The sequence below is a fragment of the Diabrotica virgifera genome, chromosome 9, assembly GCF_917563875.1.
Source record: "Diabrotica virgifera virgifera chromosome 9, PGI_DIABVI_V3a".
NCBI classification, from domain to species: Eukaryota; Metazoa; Arthropoda; class Insecta; order Coleoptera; family Chrysomelidae; genus Diabrotica; species Diabrotica virgifera.
The window spans coordinates 175,540,062-175,562,681 of NC_065451.1; the positions used below are offsets into that span (position 1 = coordinate 175,540,062).

The 22,620-nt window shown below is 34.8% G+C and overlaps 3 protein-coding genes across 4 annotated transcripts in view; 1 reads left to right on the forward strand and 2 right to left on the reverse strand.

Annotated features, from left to right (window-relative positions):
• Nucleotides 1-22,620, reverse strand: part of LOC126891952 (E3 ubiquitin-protein ligase RNF19A) — a 507,192-nt gene that overhangs the window by 435,752 nt on the left and 48,820 nt on the right. The gene's annotated exons all lie outside the window — the stretch shown is intronic.
• LOC126891955 (uncharacterized) overlaps nt 1-22,620 on the reverse strand; it is a 374,743-nt gene that overhangs the window by 114,623 nt on the left and 237,500 nt on the right. The window lies entirely within an intron of this gene.
• LOC126891585 (uncharacterized) lies at nt 9,984-10,894 on the forward strand (the record flags this gene model as incomplete). Its single annotated transcript, XM_050660761.1, has 1 exon — nt 9,984-10,894. A coding segment is annotated over one exon (888 nt), but the record flags the coding sequence as incomplete, so codon positions are not given.

Below are 22,620 nucleotides of genomic sequence, written 5' to 3' on the forward strand. Positions count from 1 at the left end.
GTAATTTAATCTGCCAATTCAAAGATATGAGTATTATTTCCCTGTAAATACTTATTAAGATCATTTAATTTGTTAAATATGTTACAGGGGTATGCTAATTTTATTATAAACTCTGAATTAATAAAGTTTTGCGCATCATTATGGGATTCTGTATGACATGTAGATACATGTAAAATTTCATTTTTTTAATTCATATACACGTGCGAGTACGTTGCCTTTGGACAGCCAACGAGAGTTGCAATAATAAATTAAAGATGTGAGCTCGGCCCCATTTCTTCACAATGTTTATGGAAAAGACTTGATTTCACGAGTCATGTTTTAATGTAGTTCACCACTTTAATAATGCTATCCATCACAACACTGAATTCAGGTGTAATGTTCTTTGCTGCTAAGGCCTCTCTATGTATGACACAATGTGTCCATTTTACACTTGGAGCCTTGGTTTTGATCAGAGAGTCCTGCATACTATCCAGACAAATATATTTTCTGTATTAAAAGTCCGTGCTGACACGCGACGCCCCTGGGGCAACGCCGCGACGCCCCAGGGCGTCGCGACGCACAGTTTGGGAAGCCCTGCTTTAGCCTAAGGAATGTTCTATAGAAAAATGTTCTACATGAAATTTAAAACAAAAAAGGTACTATACATAATTGTTATAAAATCAACGGTTCCAGAGTTACGGAGGGTGAAAAGTGGAGGTTTTCGATACTTTTTATATTTACCGTTTTCCCCCCCCTCTCCCCCCCCCCCCAAACCCGACGCTCAAAATGGTGAACTAAATAGCAGTCTGATTTTTGCATGAGAGTTAAATCTCTGTTCGGAGGGTTTAAGTCTGTTCTGTCGGACAAAATAAATGTGCCGTTTTCGTGGTGTGACCGTTACAAATTTTTAACCTGTTCCACAATTAAAACTGCCCCTGTTCCAGTGTTCCCATATATCAAAGTTTATCCGACTAGACACCCTTAAGCTATTAACAAATTTTCAGCTTGCTATTAATCAACTTTTTTTTCATACGCGGGATCCAGACCTATACCTCCGTAACTTTCGAACCATTCATTTTAGAAAGATTATGCATAGGGCCTTTTTTATTTCAAATTTAATGTAGAACAATTTTGTGTAGAGGGTTGTTCATGCTAAACCGCATAGTTTTAGAAATATTGGCGAAAAACTTAAAAAACTACGAATTTACCGATTTCTCCCCCTCTCCCCCCCCCAAACCCGACTCTCAAAATGGTGTGACTTTTTTCTGGACATTGTGTGGACCATATAGAACAATTTCGTGTTGAAGGATTACTTTCACTTTGGATGTCTGGGTTATGCCACCTCTTGGATCAACTATACTATACTATAATAATAAAAGCGATTTAAACGATATTAAACCGAAGTATTGCCCGTGAAAAACATTAAAAAAAAAACAAGATTGAGAAAAATTGAATTTCAAAGTTCAAAATCAGTATACGTAAAAAAATGCTCGGCTACCAGTGGAGCAAATTTCTTTTTTTATATACGATATAACTCGAATAGAGACACCTAATGATAGGAGAGCAAAAGCGGGGATTTTTGCAGTTACTCGAGCGCGTCAGAAAATCACATGGGAGAAATTTTATACCCTGTAAATGTACCCCTACCATATATTGGAAATGGGCGAGTCACAAAATTTCACAAGAAAAAAGCGAATATTTCGAGAAATAAACGTCAAATCTAAAAACTAAAAAATACGTGTTCAATATTTTTCAAAAATCTATAGAATAATACCAAACACGGCCCCCACGGAGAGGGGGGAGGGTAAATTTTAAAAATGAACATCATATCGAAAAACTGCAAAATATACGTATTCAATATTTTTGAAAAATCTATCGAATGACACCAAACACAAACCCCCACGGAGGTGGTGTGAGGGGTTACTTTAAAATCTTAAATAGGGGCCCCCATTTTTTATTGCAGATTTGGATTCCTTACGTAAAAATAAGTGACTTTTATTCGAGACATTTTTTCGAATTATGGATAGATAGCGCTATAATCGGAAAACACGAGTGTTGAAAATGGAAAATTAAATTTAAAAATGGAAAGTCCCCACTTAAATGGGAAACTTTACTTAACATTTTTTTGGTTTTAGGACCTAATCTTCACAACCGAATCCCCATAACGCTCGAGTAACTGCAAATTTAGCATACTTTCCTCCCCTACTATAAAAAGCGCATTACCAAATTTCATAGATGCTTTAATTTTGATATAAATAACTATAATAAATAAATATAATAATATTGTTTTCACCCAATATTGAAAAAATGTGAAAACTTTGTATTATCCACGTCCGTCTGTCCGTCCGTCTGTCTGTAATCACAACTCCTCCGTCAATATATCAGCTAGAATGACAAATGAGGTGTCAACTGAAAGCTGATAATCCAAGGATGGTACTAAAGGTGAGATATTTGACCTTGGCGGTCTGTACGTCGGTCTGTCCGACCGCGAATATAACTCCTCCATCATTATACCAGGTAGTATGACAAATGAGGTGTCAAATGAAAGCTTATAATCCAAGGATGGTACTAAAGGTGAGATATTTGACCTAGGCTGTCTTTCCGTCGGTCCGTACGACCGCGAATATAACTCCTTCGTCATTATACCAGGTAGAGTGACAAATGAGGTGTCAAATGAAAGCTTATAATCCAAGGATGGTACTAAAGGTGACATATTTGACTTAGGCGGTCTGTGCGTCGGTCCCTCCGACCGCGAATATACCTCTTCCATTATTATACCAGCTTGAATGATAAATGAGGTGTCAAATAAAAGCTTATAATCCAAGGATGGTACTAAAGGTGAGATATTTGACCTAGGCTGTCTTTCCGTCGGTCCGTACGACCGCGAATATAACTCCTTCGTCATTATACCAGGTAGAGTGACAAATGAGGTGTCAAATGAAAGCTTATAATCCAAGGATGGTACTAAAGGTGACATATTTGACTTAGGCGGTCTGTGCATCGGTCCCTCCGACCGCGAATATAACTCCTCCATTATTATACCAGCTTGAATGATAAATGAGGTGTCAAATAAAAGCTTATAATCCAAGGATGGTACTAAAGGTGAGATATTTGACCTAGGCTGTCTTTCCGTCGGTCCGTACGACCGCGAATATAACTTCTCCGTCATTATACCAGGTAGAATGACAAATGAGGTGTCAAATGAAAGCTGATAATCCAAGGATGGTACTAAAGGTGAGATATTTGACACAGGATGTCTTTCCGTCGGTCCGTACGACCGGGAATATAACTCCTCCGTCATTATACCAGGTAGAATGACAAATGAGGTGTCAAATGAAAGCTTATGATCCAAGGATGGTACTAAAGGTGAGATATTTGACCTAGGCTGTCTTTCCGTCGGTCCGTACGACCGCGAATATAACTTCTCCGTCATTATACCAGGTAGAATGACAAATGAGGTGTCAAATGAAAGCTGATAATCCAATGATGGTACTAAAGGTGAGATATTTGACCTAGGCGGTCTGTCCGTCGGTCCGTCCGACCGCGAATATTACTCCTCCATCATTATACCAGCTAGAATGATAAATGAGGTGTCAAATGAAAGCTTATAATCCAAGGATGGTACTAAAGGTGAGATATTTGACCTAGGCAATCTTTCTGTCGGTCCGTACGACCGCCAATATAACTCCTCCGCCATTATACCGGGTAGAATTACAAATGAGGTGACAAATGTCAAAGTTTAGTAAAAATGACTCAAAATTAGTAAATTCGTACATCAATCCACGCAAAGTTACACGTAAAATTCAAATACCGTCTTCCAGTTCTACTTTCGATTACTTTGGGTGAAAACCTTGGACTTACGAAGTCCAATTACTTGTTCTAAATATAAATACTCCCAATTGAAAGGTGTATATTATGATACATGAATGAAAATGGACTGCACAACAATATAATTTTATGTTATTAAATTTATTTATAGAATTGACTCCTTTCCCCTCTTTTTTGTATCCATTGTTATTTTGCAGCTAGGGAATAAACTAAAACATTTTTAACCAATCGTATCTTATAGAAAATGTCATTATTCGCTTTTTTTTCCTTTATGGCTTTGCTCCAAATTGAAGTTTTAAAGGCGGTATAATGATTTTTTAGGTTCCTTATTATGAATGGGAACGCTTGGGAGGCGTATGAATATGAATAAAAAATATTTGTAGGTTAATTAAACTAACTAGGTGATTTTTCATATTGCCCTCGTATGAACAGCAATTGGTTTTAAATGTTAAAAACCATGAAAATTATTTACGTCACTAATATGGAAAGTTTTGCTTTTCCGTAGTGTGATAAAATGGAGACAATTAAACAACTAATTTTGGTTAAATCGGTTAACAGTTGGAGTTTAATTGCTAGCAAAGTGAAAATACGTAAAATTAGTAAAATTAAGGTTAGCGGAATACTCACATAAAAATTAAATTAACTCCAAAATATAACAACACTAAAAATACAATAGAAGTAATTAACCTAATTGGATATACTCAGTTATTGCTTGCATTTTGCATTAACCAAAATTTATCGCGTTTGATGTCAAACATATTCCTTTCTTTCCCACATTGCATCTGGAGAGAGTTAACTTAGTAGAAACTATTTTAGCTTTAGCTGATAGTTATACAAAACACAGTGGACACATTTTGAGTCTGAAAATTAGATTAGTGAGATGTTGTGTGTTGTCTACTCCTTTTTGTAACGTCGAAGGTTGGACTTTCAACGAATACACTTCTCAACATACACGTAGCTAACATGTCAAACAAAAGAAGTGATATTCTGCAGATGTCTGCTTTAACTCTGGGGGTGAATTTCACCCCTTTTCGTGGGTGAAAAAAGAAACCTTTAAAATAAGTCCGGAAGTGGATAAACTGATTAATTCTAAGCAACTTTTGTTCTATACAGTTTTTTCACTAAGTCAATACTTTCTGAGTTATTTGGTTTTTTTGTTGAAAAATGAACATATTCACTCGCAAAAACTCGAAAAGTATTGACTTAATGAAAAAACTGTATAGAACAAAAGTTGCTTAGAATTAATCAGTTTATCCAATTCCTGGCATATTTTAAAGGTTTCATTTTTCACCCCCGAAACGGAGTGAAACTCACCCCCAGGGTAAAAGCAGACATCGGCACAATATCACTTGTTTTGTTTGACATATTAGCTACGTGCGTGCCAAATTTCATGTCATTCAAGTGGTTTTTTTTTAGAGCAAAAACCGTGAGTAAACGTACTATAAACCGTTATTTTTGCAATAATTTATTAATAACAAAGTAGGAACGTGGTTTAAGTTATCACGACTAGTGACAATCGATTTAGCGTATAAAAATACTATGAAAAAGACTACACACTTGCTGAAGATAACGCATTTCGAGCTTTTCGGCGAATAAACAATTATTTTGTTATTAACAAAATAACAACACATTTTGAGTAATACCGCATTCGATTCAGCGACCAAAAATAGACCAGATATCAATATACGCCTTAACACTATCAATTTATTTACAGGGCTTCTGATAATTCCTGAAAAACACCTAATTTTGCCATAATTTGTTAATAACAATTAAACGCACCACATTTGAGCTGCCAGACCACTTCCATTGGATTCAGCGACCCAAAAAACCTATAATACCACCATCAAATCGCGGCGAGCTAAAAATGCCCACGGGACCCCCTATGTTGCGAGTAGACCAATAAGAAGTAGTTGACGGCGAGATCAAATAATTTTGAATACACTTTCTGTACAATTTTGTAATACAACAAAAAGACGAACTTTGCTATGTCTTAATGCGAATTGATTTTGTGGGGTGCGTGAGTTTGAATATGAGTTTTCGTCGACTGATTACAGCGTCCGAACTGTGAACTTGGGGAATGATGCGATATTGCGGAAAATGTACGTAGATGCGTAATGTGAATGTCCCAACTCGAGACGTGATTACCGGGAAAGAAACATATTTTTATAGAAATATATTAGGGCCACATTAAGAAAGATAAAGGTTTTGTGCCGATATGTTATAAGGTTGTAACGCTCGGGTTATTCGTCTAAGATTTTATTGCATTCCCTTTTTATTTCTCACGCTAAGCTCTTTAAAAGCTTTTTAAACAGCCCCGTAGATACTAAAACACGTTCCTCGGTATAATCGGAATATTTTATTGTGATAACCAAACTTTCTATTAGGTTGCAAACTCATTAAGCATACTGTTTGGGCATACCGATACAAGCCGCCCATTCTGAACACCGTTTGCGGTCTTGAGCGAATATTAGATGCATTCAGAATATTAATACGGCTTCTAGTCGTGACACTGAATACAAAATGTAGTTATAAATAATGTACGGACATCAAAAGGTAGTTAGTTATCTTTTACTTGCATGGTGATGTAAACAGTCGTTTTGTATTCTTTACTTTTATGGTTTGTAGTACGGATCATTGCAAATTATATATGGTGCATAGGCGGTAGGCTTTTCTTGAAAAACCCACTCACACGCTGAAACTTGTTTTAATCCATAGACTATGATGCCAATATGCTATGTTGACACTTTTACCGATTATTTTTTAATGATTTTAACTTCCAATCGTATACAGTAAAACCTGTGTTAACGGCCACCTGCCAACATCGGCCACCTGTCCTAACGGCCAGTTTAAAAATTTCCCAAACCAATTATATGTAGACTACAAAAACTGGCAATAGCGGCCACCTTTCTATATCGGCCAATAATTATTTCATTTTTAGTGGCCGTTACTGACAGGTTTTACTGTAGTAAGATTTTTGATCACGTGTTTAATTCTGTCCAATCAGATTATTATTTCATCGGTAATTTTCTACTGTAGAAAATTACAATGAGAATTTTTTTTAAGTAGATTGTTTCTGTTTAATTGCAACCTTTCCTAGTTTTGACAACCGTCAAATTTAAGAAAATATCCATAATATACTTTTAGTTCCTGCATCTAATGTTAAATTGTCACGAGGAGAACACAAATAGGCAAATTTAAGCGCTCGATTTACTTCGGTAAGATTATTTCATGAATAAAACTGTATTTATAAATAAATTAACTAATATTTTATTAATATCTTTATCTAAATATTTGCTAAACTGTGCTTTTCACTTTGACAAGTTGAAAAATGTGTGTCAAATTAATTGGGATCAATGTCACTGACTGTTTTTATATAAAGACTTAAATTTTATATGTAAATATTAAAAAATAATCTTACGAATATCACATGACAGTAAGAATAAATAAGTTGCAATGCGAAGGCAAAACAATCTTACTTTTAAATTAGAATACGGAGCGCAGTCCAGTCTCTTGAATCGCGATTTTCGGCTATTATTGGAGCCTCATCGGAAAGAACGTAGGCTTGTTCTCCATACGTTCTTTCCGATGAGGCTCCAATAAGAGCCGAAAATCGCGATTCAAGGGACTGGACTGCGCTCCGTATTCTAATTGAAAAGTAAGATTGTTTTGCCTTCGCATTGCAACTGAATTAAAAATAAAAAAAAAATTATTTTATTTTTATATTGGTCTTTACTCCTTCGAGTAACTAGGTCCATTTTCTGTTGGAATTTACCAGCTGAACAGACGGGGTCGTGAATTGTAAGTTTTTTGAATTCCCTCTTGTCTTCTTCGCTTCAGCATCCATTTGGCTTGCAAATTTTAGAAGCCTTGGAGGTGTTACCAAGGAAATGGACCAATAAGTTTTCGATTTAAAAATCTTTTTAGTAATATTTTAATATTTTCTAAATATTATTAATAATGCTAATAGGATCGAAAACTTCATCTTAAGAAAATAATGCTTCATTTTTTCTCAAATTTGTTGTCATTGGGCAACAGCTACTCGAGCCCTGCGGGCTCTCGTGTCTATCGCCAGACAACAAATTTTCGAAAAACTGTCGCATTATTGTCAATTTATTCTCACTCTCGTGTGATATTATACCCGAAAATTTTCCATGGCAACTTATTTATTTAGAACAATTTTTAAACAATACTTTAACTAACTATTTAACTAGTGACTAAACTAAAACTAAGCGATTATTTAGCACAATTTAGTACACGGCCAGGGAGTCTCTTTGAATACTGCGTGATCATTTTGGGACATCCCCACTCACCAGACCTAATACACCTGATGCGTACATATGGGGAATGCAGAAGGAGGCAGACGGATATTCGTCTGACATTCCGGAATTGCGGGCTAGTATTAAAGATTTTTTTCGTGCCAGAGAGCATCTTTAACATCTGTTTTATCGAGAACGCCGTTGTGAATAATATTTGCACGGCTATATCATGTATACTAAATATATAAATAATATAAACATTTTAATATTCATTTTAGTATTGTTTATTTTGTCGATACATTACTGTAGTACATACATTAATCAAAATAACTGTGCCGTTTCATTTTTAACTTCAGATATCTAGAAAACTAATGAGTTTAGGCTCCCCCAAACCAACGCGAATTATTCGCAGCGGATTCGTGACGGAAAGTTCGCAGTCGAATTCCTGACGGAATTCGTAAAGAACTTCATATTGAAGCGAATCTATTCGCGTCATACTCGTATGTGTCTAGTATTGAGAAGAGTTGGTGACAACGAAAAACAAAGAATACTACTCAGTGATCTCAATTCTTCACAAAAATGTATACATCATCAGATGAAGAAGAAGCTCTTGTAATGTTAGCAATGGAGGACGACAATTCAAGGTAAAATTATTATCTATAGTTATCCTAAAACAACAATATGGACTATATTATGAATTTAATCTTAGGAAAAGAAGAAAATGGGTTCATGATATCAATCTAGAAAGACTGAAATGTGGGGAATATCACACGCTGATGCCTCAATTACGAAAAGACGATAAAAGATGCTACATTTATTTTAGAATGACAATAGATTGTTTCGATGAACTGTTGCACCTTGTAGAAAATGATATTAGAAAATCAGACACGAATTACCGAGAAGCTATTTTTCCCGAAGAACGGTTGGCCATAACATTAAGGTAAGAAAATGAAAAAAAAACTGCAGGCATTATTTATATCATTAATTTACTACAGTATAGAGAATAAGGATCAAAATAACTCTAAAATATACTTTATGTATTGTAAGGGTCAAAGGAATTGACATAGTTGGAAACTGATGGATTATGAGAAGCTGCTTGATTGCAACTCTGCGCCAAGTTGTGTAGTGTAATATAATTATTTTCACAATTCACTTCATAGAACCCAGAAGTATTCGATTGTTTAGGTAATGCAGTGTCATTTGGTGAAGGTAGGGATACAACCGAAATACTTCCGACGGAAGAGGGGTTTTGATAGGTGTCTGTACTTTCAGCTCTAGATTGATGGCTATTCAAAGAACTTTCCTCCAATTGAAGCAACTCCTGCTCCATGATAACTTGCGCAATCTTCATTTTTGTTTCAATTTACCTTCTAGGAGAGAAAGATGTTACCGTAGAAGCATGAGCCAAAAACAGTTGATCGGTAGCATCATGCACTACTCTCTTTTTGCTCTCAAAATAACTGATCATATCTTTCACAGATGTGGATGGCTCAGAATTGCGTTTTCTGTTTGTTCTGCCTGTAGAAGGAGTTTCATTTGAAAGAGTAACCCTAGGAGCTTCATTTCGAGTAGGTTTCGATGAGGAGGGTTGAATCTTATTCTGGGAATCATCTGTCTGAGTTGTTAGTAGATTTTTACTACACGTTGGTTTCTGTACTGCGGAATTTTCATCCGTTAATATATTTTCGGGTGATTCTATATTTGGGAATGCTTCAGATTCTTGTGTATCAACATCTGTGACATTGGATGCAGTCTTAGCAAAATTTAGGAACGGTTTGAACGATTCCATATGATCTGCCCATATCCATTTTTTTTATCGCTTGCCGCTTGTCCAGTTCTAGTTTTATTAGTTCTTATGTACTTAGCGTACGTATCGCGCAGATTCCTCCATTTTTTTTTAATCTCATCCCCTGAAACAAAATACTCTTTTTTAGGTATCTGGCTACCGGAGATACATTTTATACAATAGGCCATAGTTTTAGAGTCGGGTTTTCGACTGTAAGTGCCATAGTTGTAGAAGTTTGTGAAGCTTTACGTAGAAATTTGCAACATATTTACTTGCCAGAACCAACTACAGAAATATGGAAAAAATCTGAAGAAGGTTTTAGAAATACCTGGCGATTCCCAAATTGTATTGGTAGCATCGATGGCAAGCATGTTACTATCAAGTGTCCAGACAAAACAGGATCTAATTATTGGTGTTATTTGAATAAGTTTTCTACAGTATTAATGACTATTGTTGGCCCAGATTATAGATTCATTTCAGTTGATATTGGCGGTTTTGGTAAAAACAGCGACGGTGGAATATTCGAAGCTTCCAACATGGGAAGAAGATTTGAAACAAATCAGATGGGTGTACCTGAGCCGAAAAATCTCCCAGGCCAGAATGAACTTTCCCCCCATGTCTTAATTGGAGACGAAGCCTTTGCACTAAAACCATACTTGTTGAGGCCCTTTCCATACAGTCAAAGCAGAACAGATATTTTCAAGGAAAATTATAATGTGAGGCTCTGTAAAGCGAGAAGAGTAGTAGAAAACGCTTTCGGAATATTGGCACAAAAATGGCGTATATTCTACAGACCAATGGAAACAAAAATTGATACTAGTATTCTCATTGTGAAAACTGCATGTATTTTGCATAATTTTCTAAGGACAAAAAAATGTGATGATAGATTCATAGAACTTTTAGATCCACCAGAGCCTGAACTTGGAGCATTTCAAAATTTGGACAATGACCCAAGGAGAGCTGCAAGACTGGCATTTTCTGTTCGAGAAAAATTTGCCACGTATTTTAATTCAGGACTATGAATAAATTGTTCACGATGAAAATAATGGACTTCTTGCAGTAAATATAGTATTGTTTAGGCCTCTGCTTTTCTTTAGTCTTAGATGTAGAAAAATAAACCAATACAAATCGTAAAACTACTCACCATTTTCGCCTATTTCTTCTCCTATTCTAGTCCAAATCTTGTCCTTTTTCCTTACATTTTTATAATCTTCATGAGAAAGGTCATAGAGAATAGGATACTTTCGAACCAACTCAATAATTCTCTGCATTTTCAATTTTTGAAGTTATACTTCTTTACCGGCGATAGAGGGTAAATTTTTTATATAAGAAAACCTAGCGACCGGGCGCATGCGCATTATAACTTTGTTCTGATTGGATGTTCAAATGACATGTCAAAAATTATTCAATATGGCGGCTGTGGCACAGCTGTAGTTAGATTATTTATGGTTGTTGCGTTTTAAAATTTGTGTGAAAAGAAACAACAAACAAAAGTTAGTTAATAGTTATACTGCCTTTTTAAATAGTTTTCATATACCTATATTTTTGGACTTTTGGACTATTTTGGACAAGGAAAACTCATTCTAATTTGGTAAGTACCTAGTTTTTATTATAATCATATTGTAATTATACATTTGGATTAGGTTAAAATACATACATTTATTTTCTCAAGAATGCGGATTTTAGAGAGAAATCCCAAATTAGGTTCGATTTTTATTTTTAAATTATGATTTTTTGGCGTAGATTTATTTATCTAGTAGGTATGTAATGCTTTGATTTACATACTTAATTTGATTACCAACAAAAGTTCTACCAATCTTCATCTAATATATTGTTTTCTTACTGTTTTGTTATATTTTTATATTTTCTTCCACAAAATTTAAACTACATAATTTTCAAAACAGCTGTCAAAGAGTAAAACGTTCAGTTACCGTATTTTTCCACATGATAAATAATGTGCGATTGGACGAGTGAGTCTACGCTTCGATTACGAGTCAAAGCGGCACGAAATTCAAGGGTTCAATTCCCGATGCAAGTTTTATTTTTTTATTTTTTTATGCATATTATGATTGTAAGTATATTTGTTATACAATTTTTTTTTTCAGCAAATGCGTATTTAAAATTTTTGCCAACAATTATTATCGTCCAGAAATCATTTTTTCTTTGTGGCATTTTTCAATGTGTTTGTGTGCGTTTTATTCTTTTATTTTTTTTAATTTTTGGTATAGTCTTAAAAATCACATAATATGTAGTAGAACTATAACTTCTTACGTGCGTACAAAGTACACACACATTCTTTTTTCACATGCGAAACCACTGCGAAACTGATAAAAACGCTGTCGAGTGCGAACTAAGATTCCGGACGAATAAATACGCAGACAAAACGCATGCCCGAACGACGAAAATCGTACTTGTCTGAACTTGTATACTTACCACAGTGGAAACAATTCAATGCGAATCGTATGCGGTACGGAATTCCGCAGGTAATGCGAATTTTCCGCGTTGGTTTGGGGGAGCCTTTTATCGTTACGAATGAAGAGTATATTATTATTTACATCCAAAGTATTGGAGAGTCGAAAAATTTCACTAAAATAGCAATTCCGACAGTGGTGTAGAATTTGGAAAGGGTCAAACAATGACTTTCCCCCGTCGTACGCCTCTGGTAGTAGCCAGAAACATTTGTTTAACATAATTTAGTAGGGTGTATAGTACCTACACCTGCTGCAAAGTATGGCAAGGATATGTCAAACGGTTTTAAAGTACTGGGTACAAACAGTTTTTCAATTTTTAAATAAAACACCCTGTAACTCAGTAAGGAGCCACAGTTTATTTAAGTGATTTGGGTTAAATCTTGATATTTTGAGCCCAAGAAGCTACAGTTTATTTCCAGTTATTAATGAAACACCCTGTATAGTGATGAGACTTACATAATAGTTCCCACACAGTTCCAAAAAGGTTGGGATGATGGACGAAATGTGCTTACAATCTAAAAGACGACAACTGATTATTTTGTCCTACATCGGCTTAGAAAAAAAGACGTCAAAGGTTTATTTATACCCAAATATTACTTAACACTACGTGCAGATCCCACCCCGTCGTGCAATTCTAACATTATTATCAGACGGTTTAATTGGAAAAACTATACTTTTCACGTAACATTTAATATGGAATAGTTATTTTCCTAACTAGTGCGGAAAGTCATACTTTTCCACGCGCGATTGCAGTTTGCCGAACGACAAGAAGCGGAGTGTGCGGAAAAGAGACTTTCCGCAAGAGTTAAGAACAATATTGTTTCTACGAGCGTTTAAAAATGACCAAATCTTAATCAAGTAATTGAATTAAAAATAACTCTAATAAGTTATAATAATCCCGAATAAAAGTCAATGCTGTGCCTAAATATCTGTTATGCAGTAATGAATGGTGTATATCAATACAGGTTTTAATATTTTAAAGTCATAGCAACGATGTCAAACAAAGCAATTATTGTCAAAAAGCAGGTCACACTGTCACACACTTTAAAATTTCCACGCATCTTTACTTACGAATTTTAAAATAATTCAGTGATTTAGATGGCATCAAATGACGAAGAACTACCCCCATCTATTCGCGACGTTATCAATAATCTTGATCTGTTACATACCAGAAAAATCAGAAGAAAACAGGTGCAAGAAAGAATACAACATTTTTATCAGTTGGCGTAAATAAAAGTGTAAATAGCTTAAAAGTGCGGAAGTTTTCAGTGCTGAAAAGTAAAACTTTCCAAACTAAAACGCGTGCGGAAAAGTAGACTTTTTTGCGCGCTCATAGGAAATAGTTATTAATGAAACAGTTCGTGAAGTATGCTTTTTGCGAACGCACGTGATGTTTAGAGCACGAGCGACAACGGAGCGAGTGCTATACATCACGTAAGTTCGCAAAAAGTACTTCACGCACAGTTTCATACAATATTTTATCTACGATAAACAAATAAAAAAACTGTAATTCTTCGTCACTGGAATTCATTTCTATTCTACAATTTTTAGAACTTTGACATTTAAAAATTCTAATTTCTTTCAAACTACAAAACTGTCAAAATTTTTGTTGTAATTTATTGCTCATTATGTCATCACCATGACCACGCGAAAGTTAAGGATATTTGATTATATGAAAGTGTGTCAAAAACAGTGCGAAAAAGTAAATCCCATTTAAAATAGATTGTTACTTCACGCACATTTTAAACCCTTCACGCACTGCTATCTATAATGGCAGTTTTCACAAACTAAAAACTTATACATAATATGACATAGAGTAGATAAACAATATTTTTTATTGACTTAGTAAACTAGACGCAATTATTTTTATAGAAAGCAATAAGCAATTGAATAAACATTCATCCAGACACATTTCGCGGCGCCACATAAAAAATATGTTTTAATTGAATCTTCAAAACAAAACGAGTTGAGTTAGAAATCATTCTTTGTAATGTTGTTTTTCAACTATGTTCAAAAACTTTTAATGTTTTGCATTTTATTACATAGCAATATCTGTATAGATATTGCTATGTCACATGATATTTTTCGCAAACAAAACAACATTTATGAAAATGAATAAAATCAATACGAGAGAATAGAGTACTTAATTTGTTTAATTAGACAGCCAAACCATTAGATGCATTAGCGTTTTGTTTTTGCAAATTTTTCATCTTAACAGCTTGAAAGAATTATCCGACATCCATGCTTGTCTAGTTCAGACGGTTTCTCAGTCATGGTTTTTTTTTCTATTCTTTTTGAACTCTAAATTTTTTTGTTAGGTAATAATACCATATTGTTACATGTCCGACTGGTATATTATTTGGCAAATAATGACATGATTTCGAAGTCAGTTAAGTATGATATAATGCCCTAGGGCGTTATTTTGAAAAATAACGCCCTAGGGCATTAAATTTAAATAATTAGTTAAATACTGTCAAGTTCACAAATAACAACCTAAGTTGGTTAACCTATGGTTACCATAATTACAGTTGAGTTCGCGAGTCTTTACCCGTGCGTCATCATTTAAAGCATACGAAATAAGTCGGAAATCTATTTCACGCAACAACAACTGACAGAAAGTGGCTACTGTTCCGATTACGGGTTTTATTATAAAATTTGACGTTTTGAAGTTTTGCTTCAAAATTTTTGTGCAGAATTACAGTTAAATTTGAAGCAGCTTAATAAACTCTTTTATTATTATTGATTAATAAATAAATAAACAATTTATAAAAAAATTCAATAGCATATTTTATTTTTGTTATTTTATTCACTTTGACGGAGATCTAAACACAATCATTTCTTTACTGTGTGAATGACGTTAGCTTTGTATGTTTTAAATATTAATTGCCAAAATATAATTATTTACCTTAAAATTTCAAAGCCCAATATAAAATTAGTTGTGAAAACAACTGTTTGTGTAATATAAAGAAACTTCAAAACGCAAAAATTCGACAAAAACCTCAAAAAATTCAACTGACTGACAGCCACAAAAGTAAATAAAGCAGAAACGTCAAACAAATTGTGCTTAAAATATGAAAACATACCGAATCGTCTTTTTTTGTACCCATCTCTTTTCAATGCACTGAGTCTAGATGGTTCATAAAAATAACATGTGTTTTTAATTAATAACAAACGGCAGCTGGTTTGTCATGAGTTTCATGCGTGGGAGAGAATGATGCTAGATAAAAAGTATGTGTTTTATCTCGCCAGGTATTAATGACGCACGGGTAAAACTCGCGGACTCAACTGTACGTTACGACTATTGCTGGCAAATGTGCTTATTTGAAAACTAATTAACTCAAAGTTCATTCAAATTTTTTGCATATAATGAATAATTTAGTCGGACATTAAACGTTGAAGGCACCACGGGTTTTATAGATAATAACGCTTTCGGTCAACGTATATCCCTCGGGCCAAAGGCCCTCGGTATATACACCATTGACCTCAAGCGTTATTATTCTTAAGCGTGTGATACACACGCGAGTAAGTACGCGAACTTGTGGCTCGACGACCTTTTTCGCGCGTGTGTCAAAGCAAGTACGCGTACTTTAAGTCCGCCGAGTAAGTACGCCGTCGATCCAACAAGTTTGAAATCTTAAGGCTACGGCTCCACGGGCGAGAAATTGACGCTAGCAGCAGCAGTAAAATGAACTTAAGGTTCCGCGGAACGGAATGGGAATAGCCGAACTGAACCGACTACGCACAAGTCCTGTAGTCGGTACAGTTCGGCTATTCCTATTCCGTTTCGCGGAAAGCCGAACTGAACCGACTACGCACAAGTCCTGTAGTCGGTACAGTTCGGCTATTCCTATTCCGTTTCGCGGAACCTTAAGGTCATTTTACTGCTACTGCTAGCGTCAATTTCTCGCCCGTGGAGCCGTAGCCTAAGCCTGTGATACACACGCAAACTTTAAGTACGCGGGTTTAAAGATCGCGGACTTACTCGGCTCGCCGTCAGCGATACACTGCCGACTTACTTAACTCACAGCGATGTCGTCGAGAGAAGATGCTTTGTGCTATTTAGGAATTTTATCGTATTATACAGGGTGTCCCCGAAAATAGTGCGTTCCTTTAAGGTATGGATATAATACACAATGTAGAACAAAAAAGTCCTATAACATTTTTATATAAAGTTAGCCGTTTCCAAAAAAAAATTACATGGTTCTCCATATAAGCGAACTTTTATTTTCATAAAATTAACTAATCTGACATCACTGTACAAGAACTGTTTGTGACAGGTTATTGACACCAGCAATGTAGGTCAGACAATAGACACCTGCAAAATAGTTATACCACCCTATGTGTGAAAATCAAACAAAACAAGAATTTGTTTGTTTGTTGAGGAGGAAGATAGGGTTTAATGTAAATACTAAAAGCCCATGGGGCAACTATTTTTGAATTGTGACTGTGTCTATGTTTAGATTTTGTATACGTAGTTGTCAGATTTCAATTTGCATACCAAAATGTATTTTCGTTTTTTGGCCAAACGGTTGAGTTTAGAAAAAAATGTTATAAGACTGTTTTGCTCTACATGGTGCCTTCTACCTATACCTTTAAGGAACGCACTATTTTCGGGGACACCCTGTATATACTTCGTGTCGTATCCTATCGTATTATATATTTTAATACTAATAAAAAAAGACGAAATCGAAAAGTGTGGGCAACAAACAAAATATCATAGATAAGAGGGTAATATTTTCATCAGGAGGATAAAACAGCCTGTAAATAATTAGGTTTACTCAAAAACAAATAATAAAAAAAGCTTAAAATAATGTTTTACGGTTTTCTCAAAACTTATAAAATTTTTTGCACGATTGATCATTTTTGACTGTTTACCGTGACAGATTTTACGTCAGTAGGTGACATTTACTAGCAACTCGACGGTAAGTAATCCAACTCGACGGTAAGTACTCCAACTCGACGGTAAGTAATTCACTTACCGTCGAGTTAAAAAATCTCTTAATTTTAATTTATTTTTTGAAAGAAATAAAGAAAACTAACGAATTATTTATTAATATTGAAACTTATGGTACAATTTGTTAATTTTTCTCTTCAAATACGCGATCAAAGTTGAAAACTTGGAAATATCAATGCCATCATAAAGAGAAACGGTGGATTTAATCATTGAATATTCTGCCCAGAGGCTTCCAGGAGCTTTCAACTGCATATGTCTTTGAACGAAATATGCCAATAGAGTCTTTTCTTCGATTCTTAAATTCTTGCCTTCGCACCATTTTTTAAAACTTTGGTAGGTATTTTGATAACGGATTTTCGATTTTTTGGGAATAATTGCGGAACACCCTTCTTCCCAAGCCCGTTCAATTTCTTCAAATTCACTTTCGCTCATATTTTAATTTATAATAATCAAAATTGTACTTAAAATTATTGACAACTAAATAAAAACTCAATTCTCCATTGTTGTTATGCACCCTAGTTACTACCTAACAACCAAAGTATCTATCTTGATAAAATGAATGAAACTAGTCAATATGACGAAAATGTTTAATTTTATAATTTATAATGGTATCAATCGTGCAAAAAACGTTATAAGCATGTCGAACGTTAATGGTAACCGATCTCAGACAATAATTGGAGTCGTCGCTCCGCTCCTCCTCCAAACAATTGTCTTCGATCGGTATAAAACCCTTAACGTTCTCCATACTTAATATACTATAACTTGTCTCCGTTCAACAATAAACGATTGAAATATTTCTAGGCAATTTGCTTAATTAGTGAAAATATAAGTGTAACTTTAAACGCAATAACATGATGGATCGAGGCTCGCGACTCGTGACAGTGATACACGTACGGGTTACGAGTAAGGTTTCAAACTTGTTGGATCGACGGCGTACTTACTCGGCGGACTTAAAGTACGCGTACTTGCTGTGATACACGCGCGAAAAAGGTCGCCGAGCCATAATTTCGCGTACTTACTCGCGTGTGTATCACACGCTTTACTCGTAACCCGTACGTGTATCACTGCTACGAGCCGCGAGCCTCGAGCCATCATGTTATTGCGTTTAAAGTTACACTTATATTTTCACTAATTAAGCAAATTGCCTAGAAATAATTCAATCGTTTATTTTTGAAAGGAGATATGTTACATTTTATAAGTTTTGAGGAAACCGTAAAACACTATTTTAAGCTTTGTTGATTATTTGTTTTTGAGTAAACCTAATTATTTATAGGCTGTTTTATCCTCCTGATGAAAATATTACCCTCTTATCTATAATATTTTGTTTGTTACCCACACTTTTCGATCTCGTCTTTTTTATTAGTATTAAAAATATATTAATACGATAGGATATTACGATACGAAGTATATAATACGATAAAATTCCTAAATAGCACAAAGCATCTTCTCTCGACGACATCGCAATGAGTAATGAGTAAGTCTGCCGTGTATCACCGACGGCGAGCCGAGTAAGTCCGCGATCTTTAAACCCGCGTACCGAAAGTTTGCGTGTGTATCACACGATTTATAATACCCTTGGTACCTTAAGAGGAAACAGTAGCGATCAACAGGTAGCGAAAACGCGTTCCAAGATTGCGGCTGTAATTTTGAATATTTTTTCGAGATATTTGGCACACGTATTCGTGAATGGCAGTACAGAGCCCAATTTGAAAAATATATTAATATGTGGAAATTACTTTGTAATTACCGACCGCAAATAACAGGTTCCGTCTCGACAGCGCGTCACGTAAGGAGACATCTGGAATAATGACTCACCGAACGAGTGAGGAAACAATTTTTCGTAAATGATCGACGGCCAAGGCCACTGGTTACTAGTGATGGGCGGTTCCGTTTTTCTGGAACATTCAAGAAAATGTCTGGTATTTTGTATTCAATATAATAAGGAACGAGATTTATAGAGTTGTCTGTAACTTGTATAAATAAATTCGTATAAACGAACCGAGAGTATTATTTTAACCGTAAGCACGCTACAATACGATCAATGACTTGTGGAAGCTAACAGCAAAGTTGTGGTACAAGAGGGAGAGAAAAGGTTAGCAAAAACATCGGGTAAAGGGCCTCCTAGGGACAAATAAACTTGGTGATGGAATGATCAAGTGCAACACAACGTTAGAGAGATGAAAGAAGCTAGAAAAAAGTATGACAGATCTCAAACATAGGAAAACGTCTGCGCCTCGATTTTTGACCCTTCGCTTCGTTATCGAACGTATTCGCTACGTATACTAAACAGATACGAAGCGAATACGTTCAATAACGAAGCGAAGGGTCAAAAATCGAGGCCCTGCACAGCTGTATGAAGAGTTCGAAACATCCGAGAGGATGAAAAGGTTATACAGCATTGCTAAAGTAAGGGACAAGTCATCAAAGGACTTGATCACGTGTGCTGTGTGCAGCAGGTTGAGTGCGGATGGGAAAGTGTTAAGAACCGACGTTGAAATAAAACAAAGGTGGTATGAGTATTTTAGAAAGTTGCTAAACAAAGAACACCAGAGAAAAGACAAAGGATGGGGGATTCCATATGAGAATATAATACCGGAGATAGTAAGAGATGAGGTTGCAGAGGCGTTAAATAGGATGAAGAATGAATGATAACACAGTAGCACCTGATTGAATACCTTTAGAGATTTGGAAGGCTCTTGGAGAGAACTGTAGATCGAAGGTTAAGGAGAGAGATCGATAGAAGAAGAATAGTTTGGGTGTATGCCAGGAAGGAGGACAACGGTTGTCCTCTGTAACAGATGCCTTGTTTGCTTTAAAACAGTTGATAGGGAAATACAGCGCAGAAAAGAGCCACGTTTCATGATAGAAATCCTCAAAATATTGTAACAAAAGATTACTTTTGACCGACCCTCGTATAACAGGTCCCATCACCAATCTCCACACACGCAGATCCACATCGATCTTTCTGGATAAGATGCGATGCAGCGGGGCGGAAGACAAGCAATTCTCCGAATGTCGCGACAATAACTAGAGATGGGCAGAATCTTCGAGAAATAACGGCTGGTGTTTATACAGGGTGAGGCAGATAAAGGGCCTATTAGAAATATCTCGAGAACTAAAGGTAAGAGAATCATGAAAATTGGAATACGGGAGTTTTGAGGTATGAACTATTTAATGAAAATATTTTGGTCTCTTAGCTACTTCCGGTTATACCGGAAGTTGATTGTAAGTTTGTTTTTTCAAATGGGACACCCTGTATATTTTTAGATTTTTGGATTCTGCTCGATGTCTTCTTTCTTAAAATATGAGGTTTTGTAATATTATACAGGGTAGTTTAAAAGATAATTACGGTTTTTTTATAAATTTTGTAGCAAACTTCACACCCTGTAAAATTGTACTGATTTGATATAAAAAACTCCATTTATGTTCAAGTGATTTTTAATATAGTCTATTATTATCAAAAATTATTAATAAAGCGAAATGTTTCATTTTAGTATACAGGGTTGGTCGAAACTCGGAATGAGTATTATCTGAGTTTTCTTAAATGGAACACCCTGTATTTTAGTATTGTAATCAAATGATATTTTACAGTACTTTTTTATTTCTTAAGCATTCCCTATACCTAACTGCTATAATTTGTAAGTTATTCGTAGTTCTTTAAGCCTAACATTAATTGCAACAAAAATTACGTGAAATTTTGTTAGGTTTGCCGTGAAAATATTCAATCACAAATAATTTTTCGAGAATAAACACATATTAATCTCGACTGACCCTTAATTTATTAATACTGGTTGATATATCAAAATACCTACGTAGTTAAGATTGTTGGTGTGTTTAATATTAATAAAAACATATAATATTCTATCTAGTTGGCTATGACTGACACTAAATATGCTTAAACATTTGCTTTGCTTAAACATTCTACCATTTTTGAAGTTCCAGTTGCTTTGCTACCATTGCTAATATGAATTTTTCTAATGAGGAACTGATTCAGCTGTTTTTTTGTTCTAGGAGAGTATAACAGATAAAAATGTGCTACTAGCAATAAGAGTTTATCATCAGCAATTCCATGATAGATGACAACTAAAAAAAAGAGAACCTTTTCAAAATTTATTAGAGCGGTTTCAACGAACTGGAAATTCAGATTACGAGAAATCTGATCGAAGAAAAATTATTTTAAATGATTAAACTGAATTAAATGTTAGTGTCACTGAGAATCTGCATATTAGTATGAACGTTCTCGTAATCTAAGTGTCTAGTACGTCGAAACTATTCTAGTAAACTTTGAAAAGTTTCTCTTCTAAACTTCGAAAAGTTTTACTTCTTGTTTGTCGTCTATCAGAGAGTTGCAGATGATAAATTCTTATTGAGTAGTACATTTTTGTTATACTTACTCTCCTAGAACAAAAACTTTACTAATCAGTTCCCCATCACAAAAATTTATATAGTAACAAAGCAACTGGAGCTATAAAAATAATATAATGTCTAATGTTTAATCAAGTTTAGTGTCAAGGCCATAGCCAACTGGGTAGAATATGGTTTGTTTTTATTAATATTTTATGCACCAACAATCTTAACAACGTAGGCATTTTGGTATCTCATCCAATATTCATAAATTAAGGATCATTCTAGATTAACATGTACTTATTTTCCAAAAAAAATTTATGATTAAATATTTTCACGGCAAACCTAATAAAATTTCACGTAATTTTTTTTGAAATGAATGTTTGGCTTAAAGAACTACGAATACCTTACAAATTAAAGCAGTGTAAGGTATAGGGAATGCTTAAGAAATAAAAAAGTACTATAAAATATCATTTCATTACAATACTAAAATACAGGCTGTTCCATTTAAGAAAACTCAGATAATACTCATTCCGAGTTTCGACCAACCCTGTATACTAAAATTAAACATTTCGCTATATTAATAATTTTTAATAATAATAGACTATATTAAAAATCACTCGAACATAAATGGAGTTTTTGATATCAAATCAGTACAATTCTACAGGGTGTGAAGTTTGCTACAAAATTTATAAAAAACCGTAATTAACTTTTAAACTACCCTATATAATATTACAAAACCTCATATTTTAAGAAAGAAGACATCGAGCAGAATCCAAAAATGTAAAAATATACAGGGTGTCCCATTTGAAAAAACGAAGTTACAATCAACTTCCGGTATAACCGGAAGTAGCAAAGTAGCAAAGAGCCCAAAATATTTTCATTAAATAGTTCATACCTCAAAACCCCTGTATTCCAATTTTCATGATTCTCTTACCTTTAGTTCTCGAGATATTTCTAATAGGCCCTTTATCTGCCTCACCCTATATAGGAGCGAATTTT